Source organism: Hypomesus transpacificus, chromosome 11 (genome assembly GCF_021917145.1).
Source record: "Hypomesus transpacificus isolate Combined female chromosome 11, fHypTra1, whole genome shotgun sequence".
Lineage (NCBI taxonomy): Eukaryota > Metazoa > Chordata > Actinopteri > Osmeriformes > Osmeridae > Hypomesus > Hypomesus transpacificus.
The window spans coordinates 2,611,548-2,639,241 of NC_061070.1; the positions used below are offsets into that span (position 1 = coordinate 2,611,548).

The 27,694-nt window shown below is 47.5% G+C and overlaps 1 protein-coding gene across 1 annotated transcript; it reads left to right on the forward strand.

Moving 5' to 3' along the window:
* The first annotated feature begins 1,229 nt into the window (after positions 1-1,229).
* col9a1b (collagen, type IX, alpha 1b) lies at positions 1,230-27,694 on the forward strand. Its single transcript, XM_047030274.1, has 32 exons — positions 1,230-1,398; positions 1,652-1,708; positions 1,834-1,869; positions 1,968-2,030; positions 8,303-8,356; positions 10,522-10,557; positions 10,886-10,909; positions 11,340-11,393; positions 11,772-11,825; positions 11,980-12,012; positions 12,307-12,363; positions 13,797-13,850; positions 14,061-14,114; positions 14,390-14,443; positions 14,618-14,671; positions 15,049-15,102; positions 16,115-16,168; positions 16,497-16,550; positions 16,840-16,893; positions 17,110-17,154; positions 17,255-17,308; positions 17,543-17,596; positions 17,692-17,745; positions 20,133-20,204; positions 20,689-20,724; positions 20,912-20,956; positions 21,995-22,027; positions 22,326-22,472; positions 24,416-24,470; positions 26,772-26,960; positions 27,084-27,161; positions 27,288-27,694. Exons 1-32 carry the CDS (start codon positions 1,324-1,326, stop codon positions 27,479-27,481), a joined length of 2,031 nt encoding a protein of 676 aa, XP_046886230.1. The 5' UTR covers positions 1,230-1,323; the 3' UTR covers positions 27,482-27,694.

The window sequence follows — 27,694 nt, forward strand, 5'->3', positions numbered from 1 at the left end:
ATCGGCCCACCCTCTTGGACTCCCGGAAGAGTTTGCTTTTGTGACAGTTTTACGCATGGACGGCAGTACTGTACAGAAGAACTGGAACATTTGGCAAATGCAAGATTTAAACGGCGACGAACAACTGTCTGTGGGGCTGAATGGACTGGCACAATCTCTCGAATTCACCTTTATAGCACTTGACAAACAGAAACAATCTGTCGTCTTTTCTCTCCTTCCCCTCCTCTTTAACTCTCGGTGGCACGAGATCGTACTGAGTGTCAGTAGGCGTCTCGTGACCCTCTTTGTGGACTGTGTTAAGATCGAGTCTCAAAACATCCCGACTCGTGAGAAAGTCCATCTTGATGGCTACACTCTGTTAGGAAAACTAAAGGACAACTCTGTCATAGCGGTACCGGTAAGCATACTTTGGCGTAATGGGTGCACACTGTCCACTATACATGCTTTACACAGCTGTTTGCTCAATTTACCAAAGGCATTCACCATCACCAGCCTAGTGAAGACGTGGCCCGCTCCGCACAGCCAATTCCTGCAAATATGTGGGATTTGTAACACCGGTGTTCTAGTCCAGAGCATGACCCGTGAGCGGCTTCCAATGGGAGCGCAGTGGAGGCCCACATTAGGGTCGAATCCGAAACATTCACACGCGTTATCTGACCCCGAGTGCACATTACGCATCTGTAAAAACATAAAAATGTAATTCTGTCTATTCGGTGAAATAATCTAGTCCCAGATTACACTCCGGATAGCCATACGGAAATGTGTTCAATTACATCAATTATATTAAATGTACAAGGATGGATCAGACCGATGAACAATAATGAGCACCGATGATGTATGATTTGATAATACAATTGTTTCATCGCTTTTATTTAGTTTGAACTGCAGTCCATGCTTGTTCGCTGTGATGCAAGACGCCCAGAGAGAGAATCCTGTCACGAGCACCCTGCAAACACGGCGGTAAGGTCACAAAGCACAAGCTCAACTCCCATGTGGTCAACCGAAAGTTGTTATGGGCCAACGCAAACCCTAACTAATTGTACAATTATGGCTAAATTCCGCTGTTTAAAATCCCCGCTGTTCTCTCCCATTTGACTCATCCCCTCCAAAACCCCTCCCCGCGTTCCCAGTCCCGGATCCCTCCAATCACTCGCCCGTAACTCAACAGGTCATGAATAAACATGATTATGTGATGGCTATGGTACATTTGGCTGTTCAGTTAGCTGAAACGGATTCAGTTGGGTCGCTTTATCTGTGTCCACTAACCCAACGAATCCCAGTAAAAAGGACTAATTTTGTACCTTAACTGCCATTGGAGAGGTCATGGCTCGCGCAACGGGTTTTCGCGGGCCGCTTTTGGTGCTTTTGTTGCAGTTAGTCCTCATCTGCTCTGCACAAGTAAGTTCCTTTCTCTGATCTTTCCTTGCAGACTGACGAGGCCGAAGTACAGGTGAGCTTTATCCATCTTATTTTATCATCGATAGGCTACTGAAGATGAACGTCATTATCAGAGGCGATGCAGCTGCCTCAATAGATGCGATATTGTCCTTTCCGAGAATTGCCGTGCTCACCGGAGCATAACCACATCTAACAATAGACAAGAGCGCCGTTGTTTGCAGGTGGTAACATTGTTTTAACTCTGTGTTCCCAGAGGAACGGGGGAGGAAGCCCCGGACCCGCAGGTGTCCCTGGAATTAATGGTGTTGATGTAAGCCATCTTCGAGCATGCGACATTACGATATTAGTAGGAGAAATTATGTTCTTTAGCTTAAACTATTCTGAAATGTAGCCCTTACTTAACCCCGTTTTATATGTTTGTCTAATTTGTTTTAGGGCGAAAGGGGAGACGATGGAGAGGAAGGCCCAGCTGTAACTATACATTGAGCTTTTCCACCAGTTTTATTATCCGCAGTCATTTAGTGTACATTTTCTATGTTTCATTCGTGGTTATTTCCGTTTTTGTCTAGGGTCCCGATGGAGACGCAGGTAAACTGGGTTCAGCTGGATTACCGGGAATACCGGGAGAAGATGTGAGTATCATGGGTCTCACAGTTGTCCCGCAATTCTTAATCATGATAAACTATTGTTATTACTGCTAAGTGAACTGCAGGCCCGTACCACAACCAAGTCAGGTCCGTTTAGAATTGGGTGTTAATCTCTCAGTTAAGTCTACGTTCAACATTCAGTCATGTTCTTGCTCATCACAACTTCAATTGGGTTTTAAAACGTCTGCTCTGCAAAAGGCAGGCGTCAAGTGTACAAGAATGCAGGGAATGTGTCAATGGGAGCAGAAGAGAAGGAATTCCAGTGTTTCCTGTGGAACACAAAGACCCTTTGTCCTCTCAGGAGAACCTGGGTCTGAAGGTCATTTTTGCAGGTTCCTCCTGAATAGTTGCAGGGTTGGCAAAACATACTGAGACATGATACTCTACATGCAGGGTTAGGTAAACTGTGACCAAAAATGTAATGAAGGATGTTAGTCACATGACCAGTAATGAAGGATGATAGTTACAGTGACCAGTAATGAAGGATGATAGTCACATGACCAGTAATGAAGGATGATAGTCACAGGACCAGTAATGAAGGATGATAGTCACATGACCAGTAATGAAGGATGATAGTCACAGTGACCAGTAATGAAGGATGATACTCACATGACCAGTAATGAAGGATGATAGTCACATGACCAGTAATGAAGGATGATAGCCACATGACCAGTAATGAAGGATGATAGTCACAGTGATCAGTAATGAAGGATGATAGTCACAGTGATCAGTAATGAAGGATGATAGTTACAGTGATCAGTAAAGGAGGATGATAGTCACATGACCAGTAATGAAGGATGATAGTCACAGTGACCAGGAATGAAGGATGATGTTCTACATGTACAGGGTTAGCTAAGCACAGACCACCAAGATGATGCTGAGTATGATGTATGGCAATAAGCAATATAAGTTTACATGGAAACAGACTGTTTCAGAGTTCCCAATTCCATGTCAAATATATCTATTTGTATAATAACGTGCATCATTTATATGTCTGATCTGGCACTATGGCTGCTGAAGTCACTTAGTATTTGTAGTAGATTTGACTCAGTATGGGAAGTGACTGGTTTACTCATGGTAGAAAAACAGACTGATTCTGCGTTGCTTAGGATAGAATGGTCTACCAAACAACTAATATGATTGGTCTGTTTTGACGATCTTTGGAGTGTGTGTGTGACTCTCTGGGGTCGTCCTGCTGAGTGTGTGAGCGCCTGTGGTTCTTCACTGTGTGGAGCGGGAGAACCTTAAAGGCAGCAGGAACAGTGGAGGTAGTGTTGCTGCGGTTGGTATCTCCTGGAGACAATCCTCATCCTGGTGAGGAATGGTGTCTGTGAAGGACGTTTGTTTGAATGAGGCTCGAGGAATGCAGCTCTCCCATTGGTGAACTGTCTGAGGCCCTGACCCTAGTGGGTGCCTGTGTGTGTGTAACCTTTCTGCCTGTCTGTACCTTGACGAAATGCTTCTCACCATTGATTGGAATTAGCTAAAGACATATGGTTAAATATGTTGCAGCACAGTTATTGGAAATAGAGAAGTCTAAATTGATAGCTTAAGGTGGACGTTTTGCTGAGAAAAACATAACTCAGGGTACAGGCTGTGTAGGACTCTGTCCTGCTGTGTGTCTGTCGTCCTGTGTGTCTGTCTTCCTGTGTGTCTGTCTTCCTGTGTGTCTGTCCTGCTGTGTGTCTGTCCTCCTGTGTGTCTGTCTTCCTGTGTGTCAGTCCTCCTGTGTGTCTGTCCTCCTGTGTGTCAGTCCTCCTGTGTGTCTGTCCTACTGTGTGTCTGTCCTCCTGTGTGTCTGTCTTCCTGTGTGTCTGTCTTCCTGTGTGTCTGTCCTGCTGTGTGTCTGTCCTGCTGTGTGTCTGTCTTCCTGTGTGTCAGTCCTCCTGTGTGTCTGTCTTCCTGTGTGTCTGTCTTCCTGTGTGTCTGTCTTCCTGTGTGTCTGTCTTCCTGTGTGTCTGTCCTGCTGTGTGTCTGTCCTGCTGTGTGTCTGTCCTGCTGTGTGTCTGTCCTCCTTTGTGTCTGTCTTCCTGTGTGTCTGTCTTCCTGTGTGTCTATCCTCCTGTGTGTCTGTCCTCCTGTGTGTCTGTCCTCCTGTGTGTCTGTCTTCCTGTGTGTCTGTCCTCCTGTGTGTCTGTCCTGCTGTGTGTCTGTCTTCCTGTGTGTCTGTCTTCCTGTGTGTCTGTCTTCCTGTGTGTCTGTCTTCCTGTGTGTCTGTCCTCCTGTGTGTCTGTCCTGCTGTGGGTCTGTCTTCCTGTGTGTCTATCCTCCTGTGTGTCTGTCTTCCTGTGTGTCTGTCCTCCTGTGTGTCTGTCTTCCTGTGTGTCTGTCCTCCTGTGTGTCTGTCTTCCTGTGTGTCTGTCCTCCTGTGTGTCTGTCCTGCTGTGGGTCTGTCTTCCTGTGTGTCTATCCTCCTGTGTGTCTGTCGTCCTGTGTGTCTGTCGTCCTGTGTGTCTGTCCTGCTGTGTGTCTGTCTTCCTGTGTGTCTGTCCTCCTGTGTGTCTGTCTTCCTGTGGGTCTGTCTTCCTGTGTGTCTGTCTTCCTGTGTGTCTGTCTTCCTGTGTGTCTATCCTCCTGTGTGTCTGTCGTCCTGTGTGTCTGTCCTCCTGTGTGTCTGTCCTCCTGTGTGTCTGTCCTGCTGTGTGTCTGTCTTCCTGTGTGTCTGTCTTCCTGTGTGTCTGTCCTCCTGTGTGTCTGTCTTCCTGTGTGTCTGTCCTCCTGTGTGTCTGTCCTCCTGTGTGTCTGTCTTCCTGTGTGTCTGTCTTCCTGTGTGTCAGTCCTCCTGTGTGTCTGTCTTCCTGTGTGTCTGTCCTCCTGTGTGTCTGTCTTCCTGTGTGTCTGTCCTGCTGTGGGTCTGTCGTCCTGTGTGTCTGTCTTCCTGTGTGTCTGTCCTGCTGTGGGTCTGTCTTCCTGTGTGTCTCTCTTCCTGTGTGTCTGTCCTCCTGTGTGTCTGTCTTCCTGTGTGTCTGTCCTCCTGTGTGTCTGTCTTCCTGTGTGTCTGTCCTCCTGTGTGTCTGTCTTCCTGTGTGTCTGTCCTCCTGTGTGTCTGTCCTGCTGTGTGTCTGTCTTCCTGTGTGTCTGTCCTGCTGTGGGTCTGTCTTCCTGTGTGTCTGTCCTCCTGTGTGTCTGTATTCCTGTGTGTCTGTCCTCCTGTGTGTCTGTCCTCCTGTGTGTCTGTCTTCCTGTGTGTCTGTCCTGCTGTGGGTCTGTCCTCCTGTGTGTCTGTCCTGCTGTGGGTCTGTCCTCCTGTGTGTCTATCCTCCTGTGTGTCTGTCGTCCTGTGTGTCTGTCCTCCTGTGTGTCTGTCCTCCTGTGTGTCTGTCCTGCTGTGTGTCTGTCTTCCTGTGTGTCTGTCTTCCTGTGTGTCTGTCCTCCTGTGTGTCTGTCTTCCTGTGTGTCTGTCCTCCTGTGTGTCTGTCCTCCTGTGTGTCTGTCTTCCTGTGTGTCTGTCTTCCTGTGTGTCAGTCCTCCTGTGTGTCTGTCTTCCTGTGTGTCTGTCCTCCTGTGTGTCTGTCTTCCTGTGTGTCTGTCCTGCTGTGGGTCTGTCGTCCTGTGTGTCTGTCTTCCTGTGTGTCTGTCCTGCTGTGGGTCTGTCTTCCTGTGTGTCTCTCTTCCTGTGTGTCTGTCCTCCTGTGTGTCTGTCTTCCTGTGTGTCTGTCCTCCTGTGTGTCTGTCTTCCTGTGTGTCTGTCCTCCTGTGTGTCTGTCTTCCTGTGTGTCTGTCCTCCTGTGTGTCTGTCCTGCTGTGTGTCTGTCTTCCTGTGTGTCTGTCCTGCTGTGGGTCTGTCTTCCTGTGTGTCTGTCCTCCTGTGTGTCTGTATTCCTGTGTGTCTGTCCTCCTGTGTGTCTGTCCTCCTGTGTGTCTGTCTTCCTGTGTGTCTGTCCTGCTGTGGGTCTGTCCTCCTGTGTGTCTGTCCTGCTGTGGGTCTGTCCTCCTGTGTCTGTCTTCCTGTGTGTCTGTCCTCCTGTGTGTCTGTCTTCCTGTGTGTCTGTCTTCCTGTGTGTCTGTCCTCCTGTGTGTCTGTCCTGCTGTGGGTCTGTCTTCCTGTGTGTCTATCCTCCTGTGTGTCTGTCGTCCTGTGTGTCTGTCGTCCTGTGTGTCTGTCCTGCTGTGTGTCTGTCTTCCTGTGTGTCTGTCCTCCTGTGTGTCTGTCTTCCTGTGGGTCTGTCTTCCTGTGTGTCTGTCTTCCTGTGTGTCTGTCTTCCTGTGTGTCTATCCTCCTGTGTGTCTGTCGTCCTGTGTGTCTGTCCTCCTGTGTGTCTGTCCTCCTGTGTGTCTGTCCTGCTGTGTGTCTGTCTTCCTGTGTGTCTGTCTTCCTGTGTGTCTGTCCTCCTGTGTGTCTGTCTTCCTGTGTGTCTGTCCTCCTGTGTGTCTGTCCTCCTGTGTGTCTGTCTTCCTGTGTGTCTGTCTTCCTGTGTGTCAGTCCTCCTGTGTGTCTGTCTTCCTGTGTGTCTGTCCTCCTGTGTGTCTGTCTTCCTGTGTGTCTGTCCTGCTGTGGGTCTGTCGTCCTGTGTGTCTGTCTTCCTGTGTGTCTGTCCTGCTGTGGGTCTGTCTTCCTGTGTGTCTCTCTTCCTGTGTGTCTGTCCTCCTGTGTGTCTGTCTTCCTGTGTGTCTGTCCTCCTGTGTGTCTGTCTTCCTGTGTGTCTGTCCTCCTGTGTGTCTGTCCTGCTGTGTGTCTGTCTTCCTGTGTGTCTGTCCTGCTGTGGGTCTGTCTTCCTGTGTGTCTGTCCTCCTGTGTGTCTGTATTCCTGTGTGTCTGTCCTCCTGTGTGTCTGTCCTCCTGTGTGTCTGTCTTCCTGTGTGTCTGTCCTGCTGTGGGTCTGTCCTCCTGTGTGTCTGTCCTGCTGTGGGTCTGTCCTCCTGTGTGTCTGTCCTCCTGTGTGTCTGTCCTGCTGTGGGTCTGTCCTCCTGTGTGTCTGTCCTCCTGTGTGTCTGTCTTCCTGTGTGTCTGTCCTCCTGTGTGTCTGTCCTGCTGTGGGTCTGTCCTCCTGTGTGTCTGTCTTCCTGTGTGTCTGTCCTCCTGTGTGTCTGTCCTGCTGTGGGTCTGTCCTCCTGTGTGTCTGTCCTCCTGTGTGTCTGTCCTCCTGTGTGTCTGTCTTCCTGTGTGTCTGTCCTCCTGTGTGTCTGTCCTCCTGTGTGTCTGTCCTGCTGTGGGTCTGTCCTCCTGTGTGTCTGTCCTCCTGTGTGTCTGTCTTCCTGTGTGTCTGTCCTCCTGTGTGTCTGTCTTCCTGTGTGTCTGTCTTCCTGTGTTTCTGTCTTCCTGTGTGTCTGTCCTCCTGTGTGTCTGTCCTGCTGTGGGTCTGTCCTCCTGTGTGTCTGTCTTCCTGTGTGTCTGTCCTCCTGTGTGTCTGTCCTGCTGTGGGTCTGTCCTCCTGTGTGTCTGTCCTCCTGTGTGTCTGTCTTCCTGTGTGTCTGTCCTCCTGTGTGTCTGTCCTCCTGTGTGTCTGTCCTGCTGTGGGTCTGTCCTCCTGTGTGTCTGTCCTCCTGTGTGTCTGTCTTCCTGTGTGTCTGTCCTCCTGTGTGTCTGTCTTCCTGTGTGTCTGTCTTCCTGTGTTTCTGTCTTCCTGTGTGTCTGTCCTGCTGTGGGTCTGTCCTCCTGTGTGTCTGTCCTCCTGTGTGTCTGTCTTCCTGTGTGTCTGTCTTCCTGTGTTTCTGTCTTCCTGTGTGTCTGTCCTGCTGTGGGTCTGTCCTCCTGTGTGTCTGTCCTCCTGTGTGTCTGTCCTCCTGTGTGTCTGTCTTCCTATTATGGGAGGGGCATAGTGTAGTCCCACCCAATCAGAAGCATCCGTTCTCAGAGCCCTCCTCTAGCTGTCTGTTCCGCCCCTCCGGGTTGTTATTAGACACAGCTTAAATGATCACTAGACGTCTGATTTTAGATGATTCATGTTATTCTATGTAATATGTTTGTGGTTGCCTATGGAGGGATATCACTGTATATCACTAACCTTGCAAAACAGCTGGATTTGCGAGATCATGACCACGCGAGAATCCATCTTGCCAAGCTCAAAGTTATTTATTTGGACCAATCAGCATCCTCTGCGGAACGACTGGCAGCTGCGGACGTGGTTGAAGTTAACCCGTCATAGACGGTGATAGACAGATGGTCCATTCTTTCACGAGGAGTTTTTGAAAGTGCCTGCCCATTTCCCAACAGTTTCCAAGGAAGACTTCACAGATGGACATGTGTGACAAACTTTGTTGAGTCATGTTAGTATATCCCAGTGATATTGGACCTGTTGTCTTCCTATCCTCTGCAGGGTTTGACTGGACCTATCGGAGATGAGGGACCAGATGGTCCTCTAGGACAGAAAGTGAGTGTCTTGCCACAGATCCCGCTCACCCTTTCCATCTCCCTCTCCTTCTCTCTTTCTCCCTCTGTCTCGCTATCTCCCCCTCTCTTTCTCTTTCTCCCCCTCTCTCTCTCAATTCAATTCAATTAAATGTAGCTTTATTAGCATGACAGTCATTACAACCGTATTGCCAAAGCAAGAAGCACAACAACAGACAACCATACCTCAACAACACCATTCAAAAACAACATAAAGAACGACAGTCAGTATTGTCCGGAACATGTGGCAACAACAAAGTCAAGAACAGAAAACAACTAATCAAAACAAAAACAACCAAAGTAAATAGCTACCGTGAAATGGACAACACATATTACATATAGAATTACAAGGCTGGTCACATTACATTCAGGTTTTCCCTCATTTCATGGCACTCTTTAAGAAATTGTCCAGATAGGGGGGCTGCGTTAGCCTGACGTTGTCATACTCATAATTCTAGTCAGAATATGAGTCTGAGAACTCTCCGTTGGGCTTTGACTACAGGGCGTGTTTCAAACGAGCCTGGAAAACAAATGCCTCTTCGCTCAATTGGATAGATCTACAACCAATCAGAGCAACAGAGTATGTGACGTATGTTAAGCACCGCATAGTTGTTGTCAACAGAACTAAACTACAAGCAGACTTGAAGTATGCTTGAAGAATGAATACAAACGATTTTTGCCGGTGTTGTAAAATTAATTTAAGGGTAGGGAGAGTACTTGTTCACACGGTCAACCTTTTTGAGCGAAACAATAAAGGGCAATGCATATACGAAGTTCTCCGTTTAGGATTACAACTCCATCGGGGCCAGCTGATAAATTAAACTTTTACCGAATCCCGTAGGAAGGACGGCAAAAACATATTTTCCATCGACAAATGCTTTGATTGCGTCTCTCTGTTCCTCTTTCAAAATTAATGCGCTGTCGATGTCTTCTAAAACAGACTCGATGGCAGTATCATAACATCCCAGATCTCCAGCGGTAGCCATGTTTGTTCAAAACGAATTCAACTTAAGCGCTCTTTTGTGACGTGGGTGATTACGTTACTGTTGATCATCTGTCCATCATCGTATAAAGCCCGCCCTGGCAATTTAATTGGTTCGCCCAGATTCTGGTTTTCTGTAGTTGGTCCCCAATACGAGACCCTCCAGACCCAACTTCCCGACCAAATTTTTTGGGGGGCGGGGAGAAGTTGGGCTGGCAGCCAGGCTAGGGCTGCGTGTCTTTCCCCTAAGTACTTTTAGTTTTTCATCATCAGACAGTGTGGTGAACAATTGTACACTCTCTCCCTCTCTCTGTCTCTCTGTCTCTCTGTTTCTCTCTCTGTCTCTCTCTCTCTCTCTCCCTCTCTCTCTCTCTCCCCCTCTCTCTGTCTCTCTCTCTCTCCCTCTCTCTCTCTCTCTCTCTCTCTCTCTCTCTCTCTCTGTTTCTCTCTGTTTCTCTCTGTCTCTCTCTCTCTCTCTCTCTCTCTCTCTCTCTCTCTCTGTCTCTCTCTCTCTCTCTCTCTCTCTCTCTCTCTCTCTCCTTCTCCCTCTCTCCTCCCTTCCTCCCCTTCTCCCTGAGCCCGCTCTAGGCTGATCTCCACTTGGTTGGTTGAACAGAGGGAATAACAATGTGTAAAGCGATGCCTTGTGACAAATGGGCCTTAATCCTAGCAGGGCTCAGTGTACTGTGGCCTAATCCCCATGGGAGGCCGGCTCCTGCTCCAGGCCTCGTCAGCACCAGCACCACCGGGTCAAGTGCTGACTGGACTGGTCATGGGACACCTGTGGAATGTTAACTCTCACTCTCTCTCTTCTCCTCTCTCTCTTTTCTGTCTCCCTTTCTGTTTCTCTCTCCCTCTCCCTCTCTCCCTATGTCTGTCTCTCTCCCTTTCTGTCTACCTGCTTGTCTGCCCATCTGTCTGTCGGTCTGTCTGTCTGTCTCTCTATCCACCCAGAGGCTAAAATGGACGACAAGTGTGGAATCCTAATAAATACTCCAACCATGATAAGCATTTTCCTGTTTGATTTTAAAACTGTTGCATTGTTGTCAATGTTAAAAGCATGTTTAGGTACTGAGGGGCACAATTAGCCTTTTGAGAGGATCTGAGTCTGTAGTTCTGCCCTGGCTGTGTAGTTCTGCCAATCTGACGTGTTTTGTTGTTTTCAGGGTGAACCTGGCAAACCTGGGCCCCGGGGGATGGCTGTAAGTAACTCTGCTCTCGCTGAGATAAGCCAGCAGTCATTAGAAGCAGGATTACAACCTGAAGTCTCACTGTGTCACATCAGATTAGCTTCAGGTGCATAAGCAGTCCTTCCTGCTCCAAACTCCAGCTCTGGAAACCAGTTCCAGAGTTAAACCATTACATTTGGGACAAAGTGGAATTTACATGACATTTTTCTCCATAATTCTCCAAAGGGGCGTAGGTGTTGTGCATTCAGAATAATAGCTTGAAGCCTTAGGCTGAGGGATGTCCAAGTTCTCTCTTGGTGTCTCTGTATCCATCCTGTGTTTCTGTTTCCCCCTCCTCCAGGGCGTTGGTTCTGACGGACCCCCTGTAAGTAACACAGCTCTCCTCAGCATGGTACCAAACGTTCACAGCTGTCAGAGGGAAGCGGAAAGTCGAAGCCAGACCGTCGATGTTTGTCTGGTGCTGGGCCTCTGTGGGAGGCTAGCGTTGCTCAGATAGTCCGGCTCATCAATATTGAAAGTGCTTCACACACTGAAAAGTCAATACTATAGACGTGCTGCATAAGTAAATACTGGCTAGCTAACTATAGAGTTAGCCGTCTGTCCCTCACAAAAAGTCATGATTAAATCAAGTAACATAATGTAAGTTAAATATAATTCAATATATTAGTATCACTATTAGTGCTGTTATTGCTATTATTAATACTATAACAATGATTATTATTGTTGCTATTATTATCCTAATAATGATTCTTATTATTATCAGTAGTTGAAGATGTTTGTGTCTGTCTAAACAGGGACCCCCAGGGCCTGGTGGACTTCCTGGGGAGCTAGGGAAAGTGGGCCCTCAGGTAAGTACTGCCCTGAAGCAGTAAGCTGTACTGTTAAGCTGTCTGTCTGTCTGGCTAGCTGTCTGTCTGTTTAGCTGTCTGTTTGGCTAGCTGTCTGTCTGTCTAGCTGTCTGTCTGTCTGTCTGTCTAGCTGTCTGTCTGTCTAGCTGTCTGTCTGTTTAGCTGTCTGTCTGTCTGTGTGTAATGACCTACTGATGCGTTTCATAAACGTGACAAAGTACCTCTCAACTGATTCTTTTTTTTTCTTTTAAACAAATAGTTACGCATGTAGATTTAGACCCTTGTTTACCTGATCATTTGTCTCATCATAAAACCATCCATTTGATGACTCTGTGTGTATCTGAGTGTAGCTCATGTCACATGTGTCCCTCTCCCCAGGGCTCCATTGGAGTTAGAGGGCCCCAGGGACCTCGAGGACCTACCGGGCCCAGAGTACGTACCCTGAAACACCTCTGACAGTCGGCCTCACCTGGTCCTGGTCCTGGTCCTCTGAACCAGCCTGGAGCCAATGTGTGGTTGTGTAGGGGTTAAGTACACGGTTTTCCATGAGCAGCCAACTGAGTGTCTCTGGTCTGTTTGTTTTCAGGGAGCAGCAGGGATGCAGGGTAGCTCTGAGCTGGTGAGACTGGCTTGACCTAACTTCCTGAGGACCGGTGTCTCTCTGTCTCTGTCTCTGTCTCTGTCTCTGTCTCTGTCTCTGTCTCTGTCTCTCTCAATCTCTCTCTCTCTCTCTCTCTCTCTCTCTCTCTCTCTCTCTCTCTTTCTTTCTGTATGTCTATTTATCTGTCTATCTATCTATTTATCTATCTATCTGTCTATCTTTTCTGTCTGTCTGCCTGTCTACCTACCTGTCTACCTGTCTGCCTGTCTGTATGTCGAGAGTTTCCCTGACTGTGTGTCTCTGCTGCTGTAGTGCCCCAACTCCTGCCCCCCTGGTACCCCTGGTCACCCCGGTCTGCCTGGCATGAAGGTAGGTGGTGCTGTTGCATATGTAAGAGATTGAAAGAGTTGAAGTATGCTGTTAGATATGTTGAGATGCTGTTAGAGATTCTGATAAAGATTCTGTTAGAGATGTAGAGATGCTTTTAGAGATGCTGTTAGAGATGCTGTTAGAGATGTAGAGTTTTTGTTAGATATGTAGAGATGTTGTTAGAGATGCTCTTAGAGATTTGTTAGAAATGCTGTTAGGTATGTAGAGATGATGTTAGATATGTAGAGATGCTGTTAGAAATGCTGTTAGAGATGCTGTTAGAGATGCTGTTGGAGATGCTGTTAGAGATGCTGTTAGGTATGTAGAGATGCTGTTAGAGATGCTGTTAGAGATGCTGTTAGATATGTAGAGATGCTGTTAGAGATGCTGTAAGAGATGCTGTTAGATATGTAAACATGCTCTTATAGATGTAAACATGCTATTGGAGATGTAAACATGTCACTAAAGATGTAATAATGTTACTACAGATGTAAACATGTTACTAGAGATCTTACCATGCTACTAGAAATGTAAACATGCTACTAGACATGTAATCATGTTACTACATATGTAAACATGTTACTGCATATGTAAACATGCTACTAGATATGTAAACATGCTACTAGGGATGTAAACATGCTACTAGGGATGTAAACATGCCACAACAATGTAAACATATTTCTTCAGATGTAAACATGCTACTAGAGACGACAACATGCTATTAGAGATGTAAACGTGCCACTAGAAATGTAAACATGCTACTAGACATGTAAACGTGTTACTAGAAATGTAAACATGCTACTAGACATGTAGACATGTTACTACAGATGTAAACATGCTACTAGACATGTAAACGTGCTACTAGAAATGTAAACATGCTACTAGACATGTAGACATGTTACTACAGATATAAACATGCTACTAGACATATAGACATGTTACTACAGATGTAAACATGCCACTAGACATGTAGACATGTTACTACAGATGTAAACATGCTACTAGACATGTAGACATGTTACTACAGATGTAAATATGCCACTACATTTACATTACATTTACATTTATTCATTTAGCAGACGCTTTTATCCAAAGCGACTTCCAAGAGAGAGCTTACAAAAGAGCATAGGTCACTGATCATAACAACGTGATAGTCCCAAACATTGCAAGTAGCCAAAACATGAAGCATACATTGTGAAAAGCTAAACAAGTGCCAAAGGGAAGACCCATAAGAGCATGCAGTTATACAAGTTACAAATTAAACAACATGAACCACAAAAGTGCAGGACTGTACCTGTAGAAGAACAATCAACAGTAAAATATTTCACAGCGAGTACAAGACTTAACTTCGTTATATCTAACCTAAAAGAGCAACAAGTCACTCAATAAGAGTAACTAGCCATGTTAAAGTTGTTGGTGCCTTGTGATTCCAGGGCCACAAAGGTGGGAAAGGAGAGTCAGGAGAGCCGGGCAAACAAGGGCACAAGGTACAGCCGTCAGCCTCTGGCTGAGACCAGGAAACAGTCTGCTTGAAGCTCCTTCTTCATTCACAGACAACCTATGTTTCATTCACAAATATCTTACCTGCACCACTTACACCCTGCACCCAGAACACTACAGGACAGATTCAGTTGTAGCCAGTGTCCCCAATGAGCCCTGATGTCGTTGAACCCTTGATGTGCTTGTGTCGTTCCCAGGGCGAGGAGGGAGACCAGGGCAGCTTGGGGGAGCTCGGATCACAAGGGCCCACGGTGAGGTCCTCTCATGCACCCTCAACTCTACACACACCCTTTAGTTTGCTGTCGCCCTGGACAGCTCTCTTGCAAATACAGATGACAGTAATTCGAATAACAGCTCTCAACCAGGCTGATCTAAACACTAAGTCACACGTCACGGACTCCCTGGGACTGTCGTCCTGCCGTATGGCCACTGCGACCGCAAGGCTGGCCGTTGGGGTTCATGTTAGTGTTGATGTCGTAGTTCATGTTGTTTTTTATGTCACAGTTGTTGTCGTGTTTGTGTCCAGGGTCCCCAGGGTATCAGAGGGTCCACAGGGATGATGGGCTCCAAGGGAGAGATGGTAAGAGCCACCACCCCTCCTCAGGTCCTATCTCCGCTTCAGCCACGGCAGGAGATACACCATGATCCTTTTGGCTGAACATCACACACTGGCAGCTGTGGAAACCACAGAGACACACACACACACAGGTTTTCGCTCACGCTGTGTTGATTCCTCCTCCCTCGTCTCTGACAGGGGGCCAGGGGCCACGATGGAGATCCAGGTCCTCAGGGGGTCTCAGGGGCCACGGTGAGTATCTCCTCTGTCCCTCTCACCTCTTTGTCTCGGGAAGGAAATGATTTAGAGATACAGTGTAACACACACACATAGCCAGCTGCTAACAGCTGTTGCCATCAGTCTCTTTGGTCATTTATTTCGAAGTACGGAACACAATTGTTGTGTCTGAACAGTTGTGTGGTTTTATAATCATTATACTATTACAATACATTTGAACAAGTTGCTGTCTAACCTTGTTACTGGGTCACATGATAACAACATCAACACAGGCCTGGATTAGAGGCCTGTCAGTGGGCTTGAGTCAGAGTGTTGGAGTCAATGAGTAATGAATCAGTGAATGAGGATAGTAACAGTGACTGATGTGATCCTGGCTTCATGTTGTTTTGCAGGGTGACCAAGGCCAGAGGGGTGTGATGGGGGAGTCCGGTCCTAAAGGAGACATGGTGAGTATCTGAAACACACCCAGACCCTCTGCATACTGGCAGGACCCCTGGGCTAGCTCACATGACCTCATCAACAAACTGTGACGCTCTAAACGCCATCCTTATCGTACTGTGATGCTCTAACAGGGTAATTATCATACTGTGATTCTCTAACAAGGTCATTATCATACTGTGATGCTCTAACAAGGTAATTATCATACTGTGATAATCTAACAAGGTCATTATCAGACTGTGATGCTCTAACAGGGTCATTATCATACTGTGATAATCTAACAAGGTCATTATCTTACTGTGATTCTCTAACGCCGTCATTATCATACTTTGATGCGCTAACAAGGCCATTATCATACTGTGATGCTCTAACAAGGTAATTATCATACTGTGATGCGCTAACAAGGTCATTATCATACTGTGAGGCGCTAACAAGGTCATTATCACACTGTGATGCTCTAACAAGATCTTTATCATGCTGTGATGCTCTAACAAGGTAATTATCACACTCTGATGCTCTAACAAGATCATTATCATACTGTGATGCTCTAACAAGGTAATTATCACACTCTGATCCTCTAACAAGATCATTATCATACTGTGATGCTCTAACAAGGTCATTATCATACTGTGATGCTCTGACAAGATCATTATCATAACAAGATCATTATCATACTGTGATGCTATAACAAGATCATTATCATACTGTGATGCTCTAACAAGATCATTATCATACTGTGATGCTCTAACAAGATCATTATCATACTGTGATGCTCTAACAAGATCATTATCATACTGTGATGCTATAACAAGATCATTATCACACTGTGATGCTCTAACAAGGTCATTATCATACTTTGATGCTCTAAAAAGATCATTATCATACTCTGATGCTCTAACAAGATCATTATCATACTGTCACACTGTGATGCTCTAACAAGGTCATTATCATACTGTGATGCTCTAAAAAGGTCATTATCATACTGCGAGGCTCTAACACTGTCCTGATGGTCTTGTCTAGGGGCCTCAAGGGTCACGTGGGATCACCGGCGTCCCAGGGCCCAAGGGAGCGGGGGTGAGTAGCGTGCAGCTCACCCGTCATCACCAACAGCTGGATGCACACATTCACGTCCTCACTGTCAACCGCTGGCACTATTGAAGGGATCTGTGAAAGTCACATTTGACCATTACTTCGTTTAGCAGTCGCTTTTATCCAAAGCAACGTACAAATAGTGCCTAGAGATTGTACAGCTGGTTTTCTAGGACCAGAGGTATGGCGTTCCATCAGTAGTTCTGTTGTTCCAGTCCAGGAACGGCCTGTAGATGACGAGACACAACAAGAACCTCCTCTCAGCTGCTGTAGGATCTCAGTTGTTTCCTTGTTGACCTGTTTGTGTTTCCAGGGCTTGCCGGGTGTGGATGGCCGTGAGGGTATCCCAGGGATGCCAGGAGCTAAGGTAGGACCACCACAACACCTCACTGGCCCACTTACAACTCCCTAGCATCCCTCCTGCCCTCTCAGATCCAAAAAGTGTCTGGGAGGGAAGGAGGGAAGTCCAACGTTTTGGCTTGATTTCCCTCTGCGATGGTTTCCTAGGGAATTCTGTTGGGTTGGTAGTGGGAGTTACCGCTGCTATTATGGGATGTCCTGGATGAGTGTGTGGGTTGAAGTGAAAGAACGCAGGCTTCAGCTGCAGTTGTCAATTGTGGTTAGAGTGATGCTGATCCTTTCCTGTGCGTCTGCAGGGAACGCTGGGGAAGGCAGGAACCCCTGGGGAGGTCGGGCTGCAGGGACTTCCTGTAAGTATGACCTTCGACCCCCCTCCAACCAGGCACTGTGATTGGACACGCATGAGTAACCTCTCCCAAGGTTCCTTCTCTCTTCATCCTTCTCTCTGAAACAACACAGAGCATACAAACGTCCCTCTGAACAGCTGAAAACTGTCCTTAGTGGGACAGCGTGTCCACATCTCAGAGCGTTCTAACCTTGTATGTCTGTCCTCCATCATTCCTCAGGGGTTGCCAGGTGTCCCTGGGCCTAAAGGTCTTGGAGGAGATAAGGTAAACCATCTGTTTCACTGTCCTCTCTGGAGGTAGAGGAATGTCTCCTTGGCTCCCACAAGCTCTGTACCCTGATGTGTGTGTGTGTGTGTGATTGCAGGGAAGCTCTGGGGACGCGGGTCTGCTAGGAACCATGGGCTCAGCAGGTAGACAGGTGAGTCCTGCTGCAGCACAAAAACACTGCATCCTGCCCATCAGAGGTCAGAGGTCAGAGGTCAGAGTGGGACTCTCAAGATGGCGCCAGGGTGTGTGACATGCCATCTGCAGTCCTCCCTGTTTCTGCCTTTGGCACTTGCTCTATTCTGATTTATATCTTTCTCGACCCCAATTGCAAATCAACATGCTCTATAAATATTGATCGATTGGTTGGTTGTGTCCGTCTCCCCAGGGAGCGCGAGGAGAGCAGGGCGTGCTGGGGCCGGTGGGGCCCATCGGAGTGCCGGTGAGTATGCTGTTGACGTGGTGACACTCGTTATTGGTTGAAACATGAACGGAATATTGAAAAACCTTTTCTCTCTCCCCTTGTTCTGTTTCCAGGGTGACGTCGGAGAACAGGGACCGGGCGGACCTCAAGGAAAACCAGGTGCCAGGGTAAGCTGCTGCCTGTTACCGAGAGGAACCAGACCGCTACAGACTGTTACAGATTATTCCAGACTCTTACATACTGTTACAGACATGAACCACACCATTACATATAGTTACAGACTTGTATATACTGTAACAAACAAGAGTCAGACTGTTACATATCATTACAGGCTCTTACAGATGGTTACCAGCTGTTACACACTGTTACAGTGACTTCGACTGACTTTTAAAAAAGTATTACAGGCTGTTCAAGACTTACTGGCCGTTACTGGTCGTTACAGACACTTCTAGACCAGTGGTTCCTTAACTGTGGTACGCCTACCACTGGTGGTATGCGTGCCCCCTTCTAGTGGTACGCGGAGGAATATCAGAAATATTTAAATACCTTAACTATGATATCATTGTAAAATTTTAAAAGTTTTGCCTTCCCTATAATATTTTTGTTTCGAAAACAAAAATAAATTTTGCGCTACCTGACGGTTCTCGGGTAGTGGCGCATGCAAACATCCACGATAGTTGCTGCGCGAACTGTGTAGCTCAATAGGGCAGGGCTCCAGACTGCGACCAAATGGTTGCATTTTGCGACCAGTTTTGAGACAATGCAAGCATTGTTTACAAGCACTCACGCATGTGTGACCTACAAATTTGGAATTTATTGAGTGTGCTCAACGTCAGCACACGGTAGCAACCACGCATAGATAAGACGTCCTTGTACAGCGATATCAGCGAGCCCTCAGCATTAGTTGCCTACCGTAGCTAAAAGTCTTGGAAAGTTTAGGCTATTTTTCACTAGGTTCCTACGAACATGTCTTACGTAATCTGCCAAACGAATGGGTTTCCCATCGTTCTTTTGGTGAGCAGTCTCACCAGCCCTTCTCATGGAGCCGAGCAGCTAAATACTTATTTAGCATTAGCGTTTTTAGCTACTGTATCCCTGCCTGTGTTTGCCTGTGTTATATTAACTCTATGGTGTTTGCGCTGTTACGCTGTTATACTCAGAAAGTATCGTGTCGTGGTGTAGGAGGACTGTTCGAAAAGCGCTGCATCATACATTTAAGTTATTTAGCTAAGACTTGCATGTACAGTACGTAATGTCACATTAATGAATGTATTTAAACTCAAGTTTGTGTGGTGCGTCGCTGTATATCAGTTGTAAAACTGTCAGTAAAAAAACTGACCCATATGCAACCAACGCAAGCACACACCACAATTTCCCCAGAAATTGGGTACAATTTCCCCCTCTCTACATTAATAATTGCATTGCAGATCGATATAAGGTGTACCCCAAAATGTTCTGCTTGCGCTCCAAAGATATTCAGTCCGGGGCTACTGTAATCCTAGTAAAAAAAAGTTTGTCTGGATCCCAATAAGGTATAGCCTACGCTACTGGATATTAACGTTGGTCATGAAGGTGGTACTTGGAGAGTCAAATATTTTCTGAGGTGGTACGGGGTCTAAAAAGTTTGAGAACCACTGTTCTAGACTGTTACAAACTCTTACAGACTGAAGGCCCAGGGTCTGGGAACAATGTCAGATATCGCAGTAGCACACTGTAATGTTATATCGCAGTAGCACACTGTAATGTTATATCGCAGTAGCACACTGTAATGTTATATCGCAGTAGCACACTGTAATGTTATATCGCAGTTGCACACTGTAATGTTCACACTGTCACATCCTAAGATGACACAGCCCTCTAGAATAAGTCCCATATAAAACCTCCATCAGGTAATTCAGGCAGCTTTTATCATCGGAAGGTAGAGAAGGGTTGGGGGAGGGAGGGAGGTAGAGAGGGGGGGAGGTGGAGAGGGGGGGAGGTAGAGAGGGGGGAGGGAGGTAGAAAAGGGGAGGGATGGAGGTAGAGGGGGGCTAGAGGGGGACAGGGAGGTAAAGATTGTGTAGAGGGGGGCAGGGAGGGAGATAGGGGGAGGGAGGGAGGCACATAGGGAGAGAGGGGGTAGGGAGGTAGAGAGGGGTAGAAAGGTAATACAGAGGGGGCAGAGAGGTATCCTCTCCAGGGCAGGGCTGGGGGAGGTCTCGTGGCAGGCCCTGTTTCTTCAGTAAGAGGAGACAGGAGGGCCGTCCTGCAGGCTGAAAGAGCCCTCTGTTCCTGTGGCATTCCTCTCTCACACAGGGACCACATCAAACGTGTGCCGGGAGGAACACACAGAAGAAGAATGTGGGCTCAGGCTTTTAACAAATAATGTTCCGATTTTTTTAACTGTTGTTGCAATAAGTGTCACTATGTGTGGTGCTGTAATGCAAATAGTCTTGTATCCTATCTCCTAACTCCTGTCTCCTCCGTACTATCTCCTCTTTCCTATCTCCTCTCTTGCACCCGATCTCCTATCTGTGTTGTATCCTATCTCCTGTCTCCTATCTGCTCTCTGCAGGGACCCAAAGGTGACCTGGGACTCCCTGGCATCCCTGGACCCCCAGGTCTTCCTGGAGTAAAGGGAGAGAGGGTAACACACACACACACACTTCACACCTCTAGATAGTTACACACACACTTCTGAATACAAGCTAGTATCACCCACACAAACATTATGTTCCACTGAAGGGACATCAAACACTGTCATTATGCAGAACCCTCCTGGACTCCCTAGTCCCCGATGACTCAGCACAGCCCTGACATCAGAGATCACAGGGGGTGAGGTGAACACAATAACAGTCAGGACCCGACCCAGACTTCCAGTGGGTCCTGACACTCCCGTTCAGCCTCAGCCAATGTTCTTTCTACGGTCAAAGGAAGGTCAAATGTCCCATCTGACAGTCCAGAAGCAGATCATCAGAAGTGCGAGCGATGATGAGGGACAGAGTAGCTACTTGGCTCCCTCTAGTGTCGAAATGACAGTCATGTCGACAGAACGCTGCTTTGAAAGAGTCAAATGCTGAGAGAAGTCTGAGCTGCCTGCTTGCTCTGAGGTTGCTGTTTGTCTGTTTCAGGGAGAAGGTGGTGCTGTGGGGCCTAAAGGAGAGACGGTACGACGTCCTCTTCATCCCTTTAGATACTTTATACTAGGCTTTTACTAGCCTGGTCATGTTTATGATGAATATGATGAATATGATGAATATGATTCATGTTGTGTTTCCATGTGTTTCCGTGTGTGGGCGTGTGCGTGCGCGTGCGTGTGTGTGCGTGTCTGTGTGCGTGTGTGTGTGTTCTTAGGGAGAGCAAGGGTCTGAGGGAACTTCAGGAGACAAAGGAGAAGTTGTAAGTTATCATCCACACTTCTGAATCTGGTACACACCTGGTACAGTGCCACCATACTACACCAGGTACAGTACTGCCATACTACACCTGGTACAGTACCACCATATTACACCTGGTACAGTACCACCAAACAACACCTGCAATACCACCACATCTGGTACAGCATCACCACACTACACCTGGTACAGTACCACTATACTACATCTGGTACAGTACCACCACACCTGGTACAGTACCACCATACTACACCAGGTACAGTACCACCATATTACACCTGGTACAGTACCACCATATTACACCTGGTACAGTACCACCATACTACACCAGGTACAGCACTTCCACCCTTGGCACAGTACCACCATACTACGACTGGTACAATACCACCATACTACACCAGGTACAGTACTACCATACTACATCAGGTACAGTACTACCACACTTGGTACAGTACCACCACACTTGGTACAGTACTACCATACTACATCAGGTACAGTACTACCACACTTGGTACAGTACCACCACACTTGGTACAGTACTACCATACTACATCAGGTACAGTACTACCACACTTGGTACAGTACCACCACACTTGGTACAGTACTACCATACTACATCAGGTACAGTACCACCACACCTGGTACAGTACTACCATACTACACTTGGTACAGTACTACCATACTACACCTGGTACAGTACCACCACACCTGGTACAGTACCACCACACCTGGTACAGTACTACCATACTACACCTGGTACAGTACTACCACACCTGGTACAGTACCACCACACCTGGTACAGTACTACCACACCTGGTACAGTACCACCACACCTGGTACAGTACCACCACACTTGGTACAGTACTACCATACTACATCAGGTACAGTACCACCACACCTGGTACAGTACCACCACACCACACCTGCAGTACCAACACACCTGGCACATCTTGTTCAGTGAATACAGTGTAAATTCATGTACCTGGGTGTGTCTGTGTCTGTCTGTTCTGAAAGTGCTTTGTGTTCATGTCTGTTTCTATAGGGGGACCAGGGAGAGTCCGGGCCCAAGGGAGCGGTGAGTTGTGACCGCTAGCTGTCGCTAGCTGCTAGCTGCTAGCGACTAACCACCCAGGATTTGAGTTGTCATATTTTTAAAACACAATCCTGAATACGAGAATTTCAGCAAATACCCAGTTGTTGCATATCCAGAGATTGTTCCAATTAGTTTGCTACCTAAGTCTACTTAGGTTTGTATTATTGTACGACGAATAGACAAGGACAGGGAAGGGAAAACGTAACACAACGTAAGCTGTTGCCAAGTACAACCCCCCTCACGCACACAGCTTCTGACGGGGTATTTTCTAACCCTGCAGGTGGGTAACCCTGGAGAGCCTGGCAACCGAGGCCCTGAGGGCAGCCGAGGGCAGCCTGGCATCGAGGGCCCTCCAGGGACCCCTGGGCCCCGCGGCATGCAGGGAAACAGGGGCGCTCCTGGCATCAGGGGTTCCCAGGGACCAGCGGTAGGTACCCCCAAGTTACAGAGCCAGGGTTTACGGGATACACCCACATATGCTAGTCTAGACATGTACTACTACGTACTGTGAATCGTAGAGCTAAGGTTTTCGGAATAGAACTCAATGTTTTAGTCTACACAGGTAGCAGTACTATAGGTACAGTGAATCATATAACAAGGGTTTATAAATTAGAAATTATATTAGAGCCCGACCGATAAAGGATTTTTAAGACCGATATGAATATTTGGTGATTTAAAAACGATATTCTGATATACCGGCCAATATATATTTTTTTATCCAGAAATGCGTAAGAAAACAAACAGATTTCCTTAACATTAGTTATTTTTAGATAGTCACTAAAATAATATGATAATGCAGTTCAAAAATAAACGTGTTTGTTTTATTTTCACAACAGAACAGAGGAACATCAAAATATATAAAAGTTCTGATAACAAAAATGTACACAAATATAAACTTAAGGTATTAGCCTTAAGTCCTTTGAACAGGGACTTTAGGTTAATAACTATGGTGGACAAACTATGCAACGCCATCACTCATAACATGGTTGAAGGATGTATGTGTAGTATATAAAAAATAAATGATTAATTTTTATTTTATTGATTTTACTTCAATATTGTCTTTATATGATATCTGATTGTAAGAGTATCGCATGTTCATATATATACTTGAATGTTTGTTCACTTTTGTTCTTGCAAAAAATAAATACAAAAATGCTGATACCGATAGTCTGGAAAATGCCTAATATCGGCCGATAATATAGACCAATTATTTGTTTGTAAACAATCGGGATGCGCGCGCACTGTGGCTGCAGAAAACCGGGAAAGGATAGCATTTTAAATGGCAAAAGGACCACACGGATAATACAAATAGTTAGATTTAAAAAGACCAAAAGCGTCGAGGAGGACATGCCTTTAGGAGAGAAAGCTATTACCCAATGATCTGTCGCATCAGAATTTTGATTTGGGTCACGAAAGTCCTGAAATTTGAGTGAGAATGTCGCCCGGTACAGACCGCATAGTCGAGCGGCAACCATGTCTTCACGTCATGTCACAAAGTTCATAATTTTACAGTTTTACAGTCAATTTTACATTAAAAAAGTCGAGCAGGGCAGCTTTCAAGAGATATGGGAATTCTGCTTTTAGTCAGCTGGTCCGATTATTTTTCTGATTTGTTTAAACTGGCAATCTGAGTGAGACTACATCCCAGTGTGCACAATGTTGTATTTCACTCCATTCTACACCAGAAACGTCAGGGAGGACTGCCTAATGTAGATACGAGTCTGGTGAAGATAGCCAGAATCTCGGATTTCTTTAACCTGTCTGTTTCATTCGTCATTTGTCTGAGAAAGCGACCTCCGTTAGCCAGGCTAGTTTTGCCCGATCACTTGGACAGGCTATTTAAGGGTATCGGGGTCAAGTGACTTTTGTGCTAAGTGAACGTAAATGTATTTGTCCAAAGGCCAAGAGCCTCAAAAAGTTAATATCAAGCCCTGCAATCCAGTGGCCAGAGATATATGATGACCTGAACGACACTCCAAAAGTAATAGAACGGGGAGAAGTTCGTATTTTGCAACCCACATGCGCAGTTGAGCCTGCTTGACAGTTGTGTGACGTAGGGTGATAATTGGTCTAGGTCGGGCTCTAATATTAATTTACTAGATGATTGTTATCCAAACATAAAATGGAGGTCTCTGTTCTGGTCTACACAGGTACCAGCATTAGGTACTCAGAATTATAATGCTAGGTTTTACAGAATATATGTGCCCCAAAGACAAAGCTTATTGAACAGGCTTAATCATGCCTGGACAAAAACAGTGATAGCAAAAACTATGAATGACTGTAGATATGATTTATCCCACAGTCTTATCCCTCCAAAAACTAGTATGTTGTTATGGAAGCTGTCTAATGTCACTTCCTCTTTGTCCTCAGGGCAAAGAGCCAAGTGACCAGCACATACGACAGGTCTGCATGAGAGTGATGCAAGGTATGGTATTACCCCTCCTCCTCCTCTACCAGTTCCTCCTTCTCCTCCTCCACCAACTCCTACTACTCCTCCTTCTCTTCTATCAACTCCTGCTGCCCTCCTCCTCTACCATCTCCTACTGCCCTCCTCCTCCTCTACCAACTACTCCTCCTCCTCCTCTACCAGCTACTCCTCCTCCTCCTCTACTAGCTACTCCTCCTCCTCTACCAGCTACTCCTCCTCCGCTACCATCTCCTACTGCCATCCTCCTCCTCTACCAACTACTCCTCCTCCTCCTCTACCAACTACTCCTCCTCCTCCTCTACCAGCTACTCCTCCTCCTCTACCAGCTACTCCTCCTCCTCTACCATCTCCTACTGCCCTCCTCCTCCTCTACCAACTACTCCTCCTCCTCCTCTACCAACTCCTCCTCCTCCTCCTCTACCAGCTACTCCTCCTCCTCTACCAGCTACTCCTCCTCCTCAACCAGCTCCTACTGCCCTCCTCCTCTACCAGCTACTCCTCCTCCTCTACCGGCTCCTACTGCCCTCCTCCTCCTCTACCAGCTACTCCTCCTCCTCTACCAGCTACTCCTCCTCCTCTACCAGCTCCTACTGCCCTCCTCCTCCTCTACCAGCTACTCCTCCTCCTCCTCTACCAGCTCCTACTGCCCTCCTCCTCCTCTACCAGCTACTCCTCCTTCTCCTCTACCAGCTACTACTCCTCCTCTACCAGCTACTCCTCCTCCTCTACCAGCTACTCCTCCCCCTCTACCAGCTACTCCTCCTCCTCTGCCAGCTCCTACTGCCCTCCTCCTCCTCTACCAGCTCCTACTGCCCACCTTCTCTTCTACCTCTCTCTTCTACCTCTTCTACTCTCTCTCTCCTTCTCTCTCTCTGAGTGACACCCCCTATGCCCCTCGACCATCTCCCACCTCTCTCCCTCCCTCTCCCTCCCTCTCTCTCCCATCTCTCTCTCTCTCTGTCTCTCTCTCATCTCTCTCCCACCTCTTCCCCTCACTCCCACTTCTCTCCCTCTCTGTCCCACCTCTCTCTCTATCCCTTCTCTCTCCCAACTCTCTCCCTCTCTCTCCCACCTCTCTCTCCCTCTCTCTCCCACCTCTCTCTCCCACCTCTCTCCCCTCTCTCTCCCACCTCTCTCTCTTTCTCCCACCTCTCTCCCCTCTCTCTCCCACCTCTCTCCCCCCTCTCTCTCTCTCTCTCTCTCTCTCTCTCTCTCTCTCTCTCTCTCTCACTCTTTCTCTCTCTCTCTCTCTCTCTCTCTCTCTCTCTCTCTCTCTCTCTCTCTCTCTCTCTCTCTCCCACCTCTCTCTCCCACCTTTCTCTCCCACCTCTCCCTCTCTCTGTCCCACCTCTCTCTCTCTCTGTCTTTCTCCCAGCACTCGCTCTCTCTGTCTCTCTCTTTCTCTCTCTCTTTGTCTGAGTGCTTTGAAGACGAGTTGAGGCTCCAGAGAGATCAGGGCAGAAATCTGAAATATGCTTCAGTCTTTGTTTCTGTGATGGATGAAAGATTCCCCACCTGCAACTCAGAAAGGCTACAACCTCTCCTCCCTCCTCCCCCCCGCCCCTTTCCCCCTTTCTTCTCTCCCTCCTCTTAAATCTCCCCCTCCTCCACTTCCCCCTACATTCATCTCCTAAACTCATGACTTTTTTATTCCCCATGTGCTGAAAAATTAATTTAGCTTCCAGCAGACCAGAAATGTGCCTCTCTTGAGCCTGGCTGGATGAGTGGAATTCTTTAAAAGTTCAGCGAAGCGGCCTTTGCTTGAATGTTGATCTGAGCAGTGGGGACTGGGGATCAGAATAGCTCAGCCAAGCGGACGGAGAAGCCAGGGAATCTGTGGTGGACATTTTGGATAGAGAATGTGTTTTGTCTCTGTCGCTGATGGACAGGAGCAGTGTTTTATTTGCTGTCTGCCGTGGTTACGGAAGCACCATGGGCCGTGAGAAATGTAAAAAGTCAAGGAGGGATTCAGGAGCGGCTAACACGGCTAATAAGGCTCCTCTGTAGACACCATTACATTTCACAATACATGATTGGGGTGTTTGGTTCACGTTGTGCTGTTCTTAATACTGAATTAGGCAGTTGATTTAACTTAACTCTCTCAGTGATATAGTGCTGTATCTAGACCATCTACATCCTCTCTCTCTCTCTCTCTCTCTCTCTCTCTCTCTCTCTCTCTCTCTCTCTCTCTCTCTCTCTCTCTCTCTCCTCTCTCTCTCTCTCTCTCTCTCTCTCTGTGACTACAGTATTGTAGTGCTGTATCTATAACATCTACACCCTCTCTCTCTGTGTCTACAGAGCAGCTGGCTCAGCTGGCTGCCAGTCTCAGAAGGCCGGAGTCTGGTGCGGCCGGCCTCCCTGGTAAGCCTGGGCCCCCCGGTCCCCCCGGACCCCAAGGAGACAGTGGCTTCCCTGGGCAGGCTGGTGCTAGGGGACTCCCAGGCCTCAAAGGGCCTCCAGGACTTGTGGGAGTCAAGGGACCCAAGGGTAGGAAGAGCACTATGAAGAGCACTTGAAGCCTGTTGTTTGTCAAACATCATTCAATTAGAATATCTAAAAGTAACTCCGTTGCGCTGTGTTAATTATATGTGTGTACATGTGTGTGTGCAGGTGAGCTTGGTGACAGAGGTGACAGGGGACCCATGGTGCGAGGGCCTAAAGGCATTCCAGGACCTCCCGGTCTTCCCGGTGAGTCACATGACCACAAGATCACATGATCACTCCATCACATGATCCCAAGATCACATGATCACCCCATCACATGATCACAGCTGTGACTCAGTCTGTATCTAACCCCGGCCCTCCCCCCTGCAGGCGAGCCAGGGAAGCCAGGGTACGGTCAGGAGGGTCGTGATGGAGAGCGAGGGCCTCCTGGGGTCCCCGGGCAGGCTGGCGTGCCTGGCTCTCCTGGTGCTGCTGGGCCCAACGGCTACTGCGACCCCTCGTCCTGCAACCTCCAGGCGGGTGCCATGCAGGACTCCAGCCTGAAGGGCCCTGCAGGGAACTAAGCTGCCGTCTGGGACACGAGCAGACACACACAGAGACTAGAGACACACAGCTACACACACTGGGTGCACACAACATTCCCTCCCTCCATCGCTCCATCCGTCTCTTCCTCCCTCCATCGCTCCATCCGTCCTTCCTCCACGCTACTGTTGTTGTGCCACAGTCTGTCTAGTCTGGTTGTTGCCAGTCGCAGTCCCTCCCTCCCTCCCTCCCTC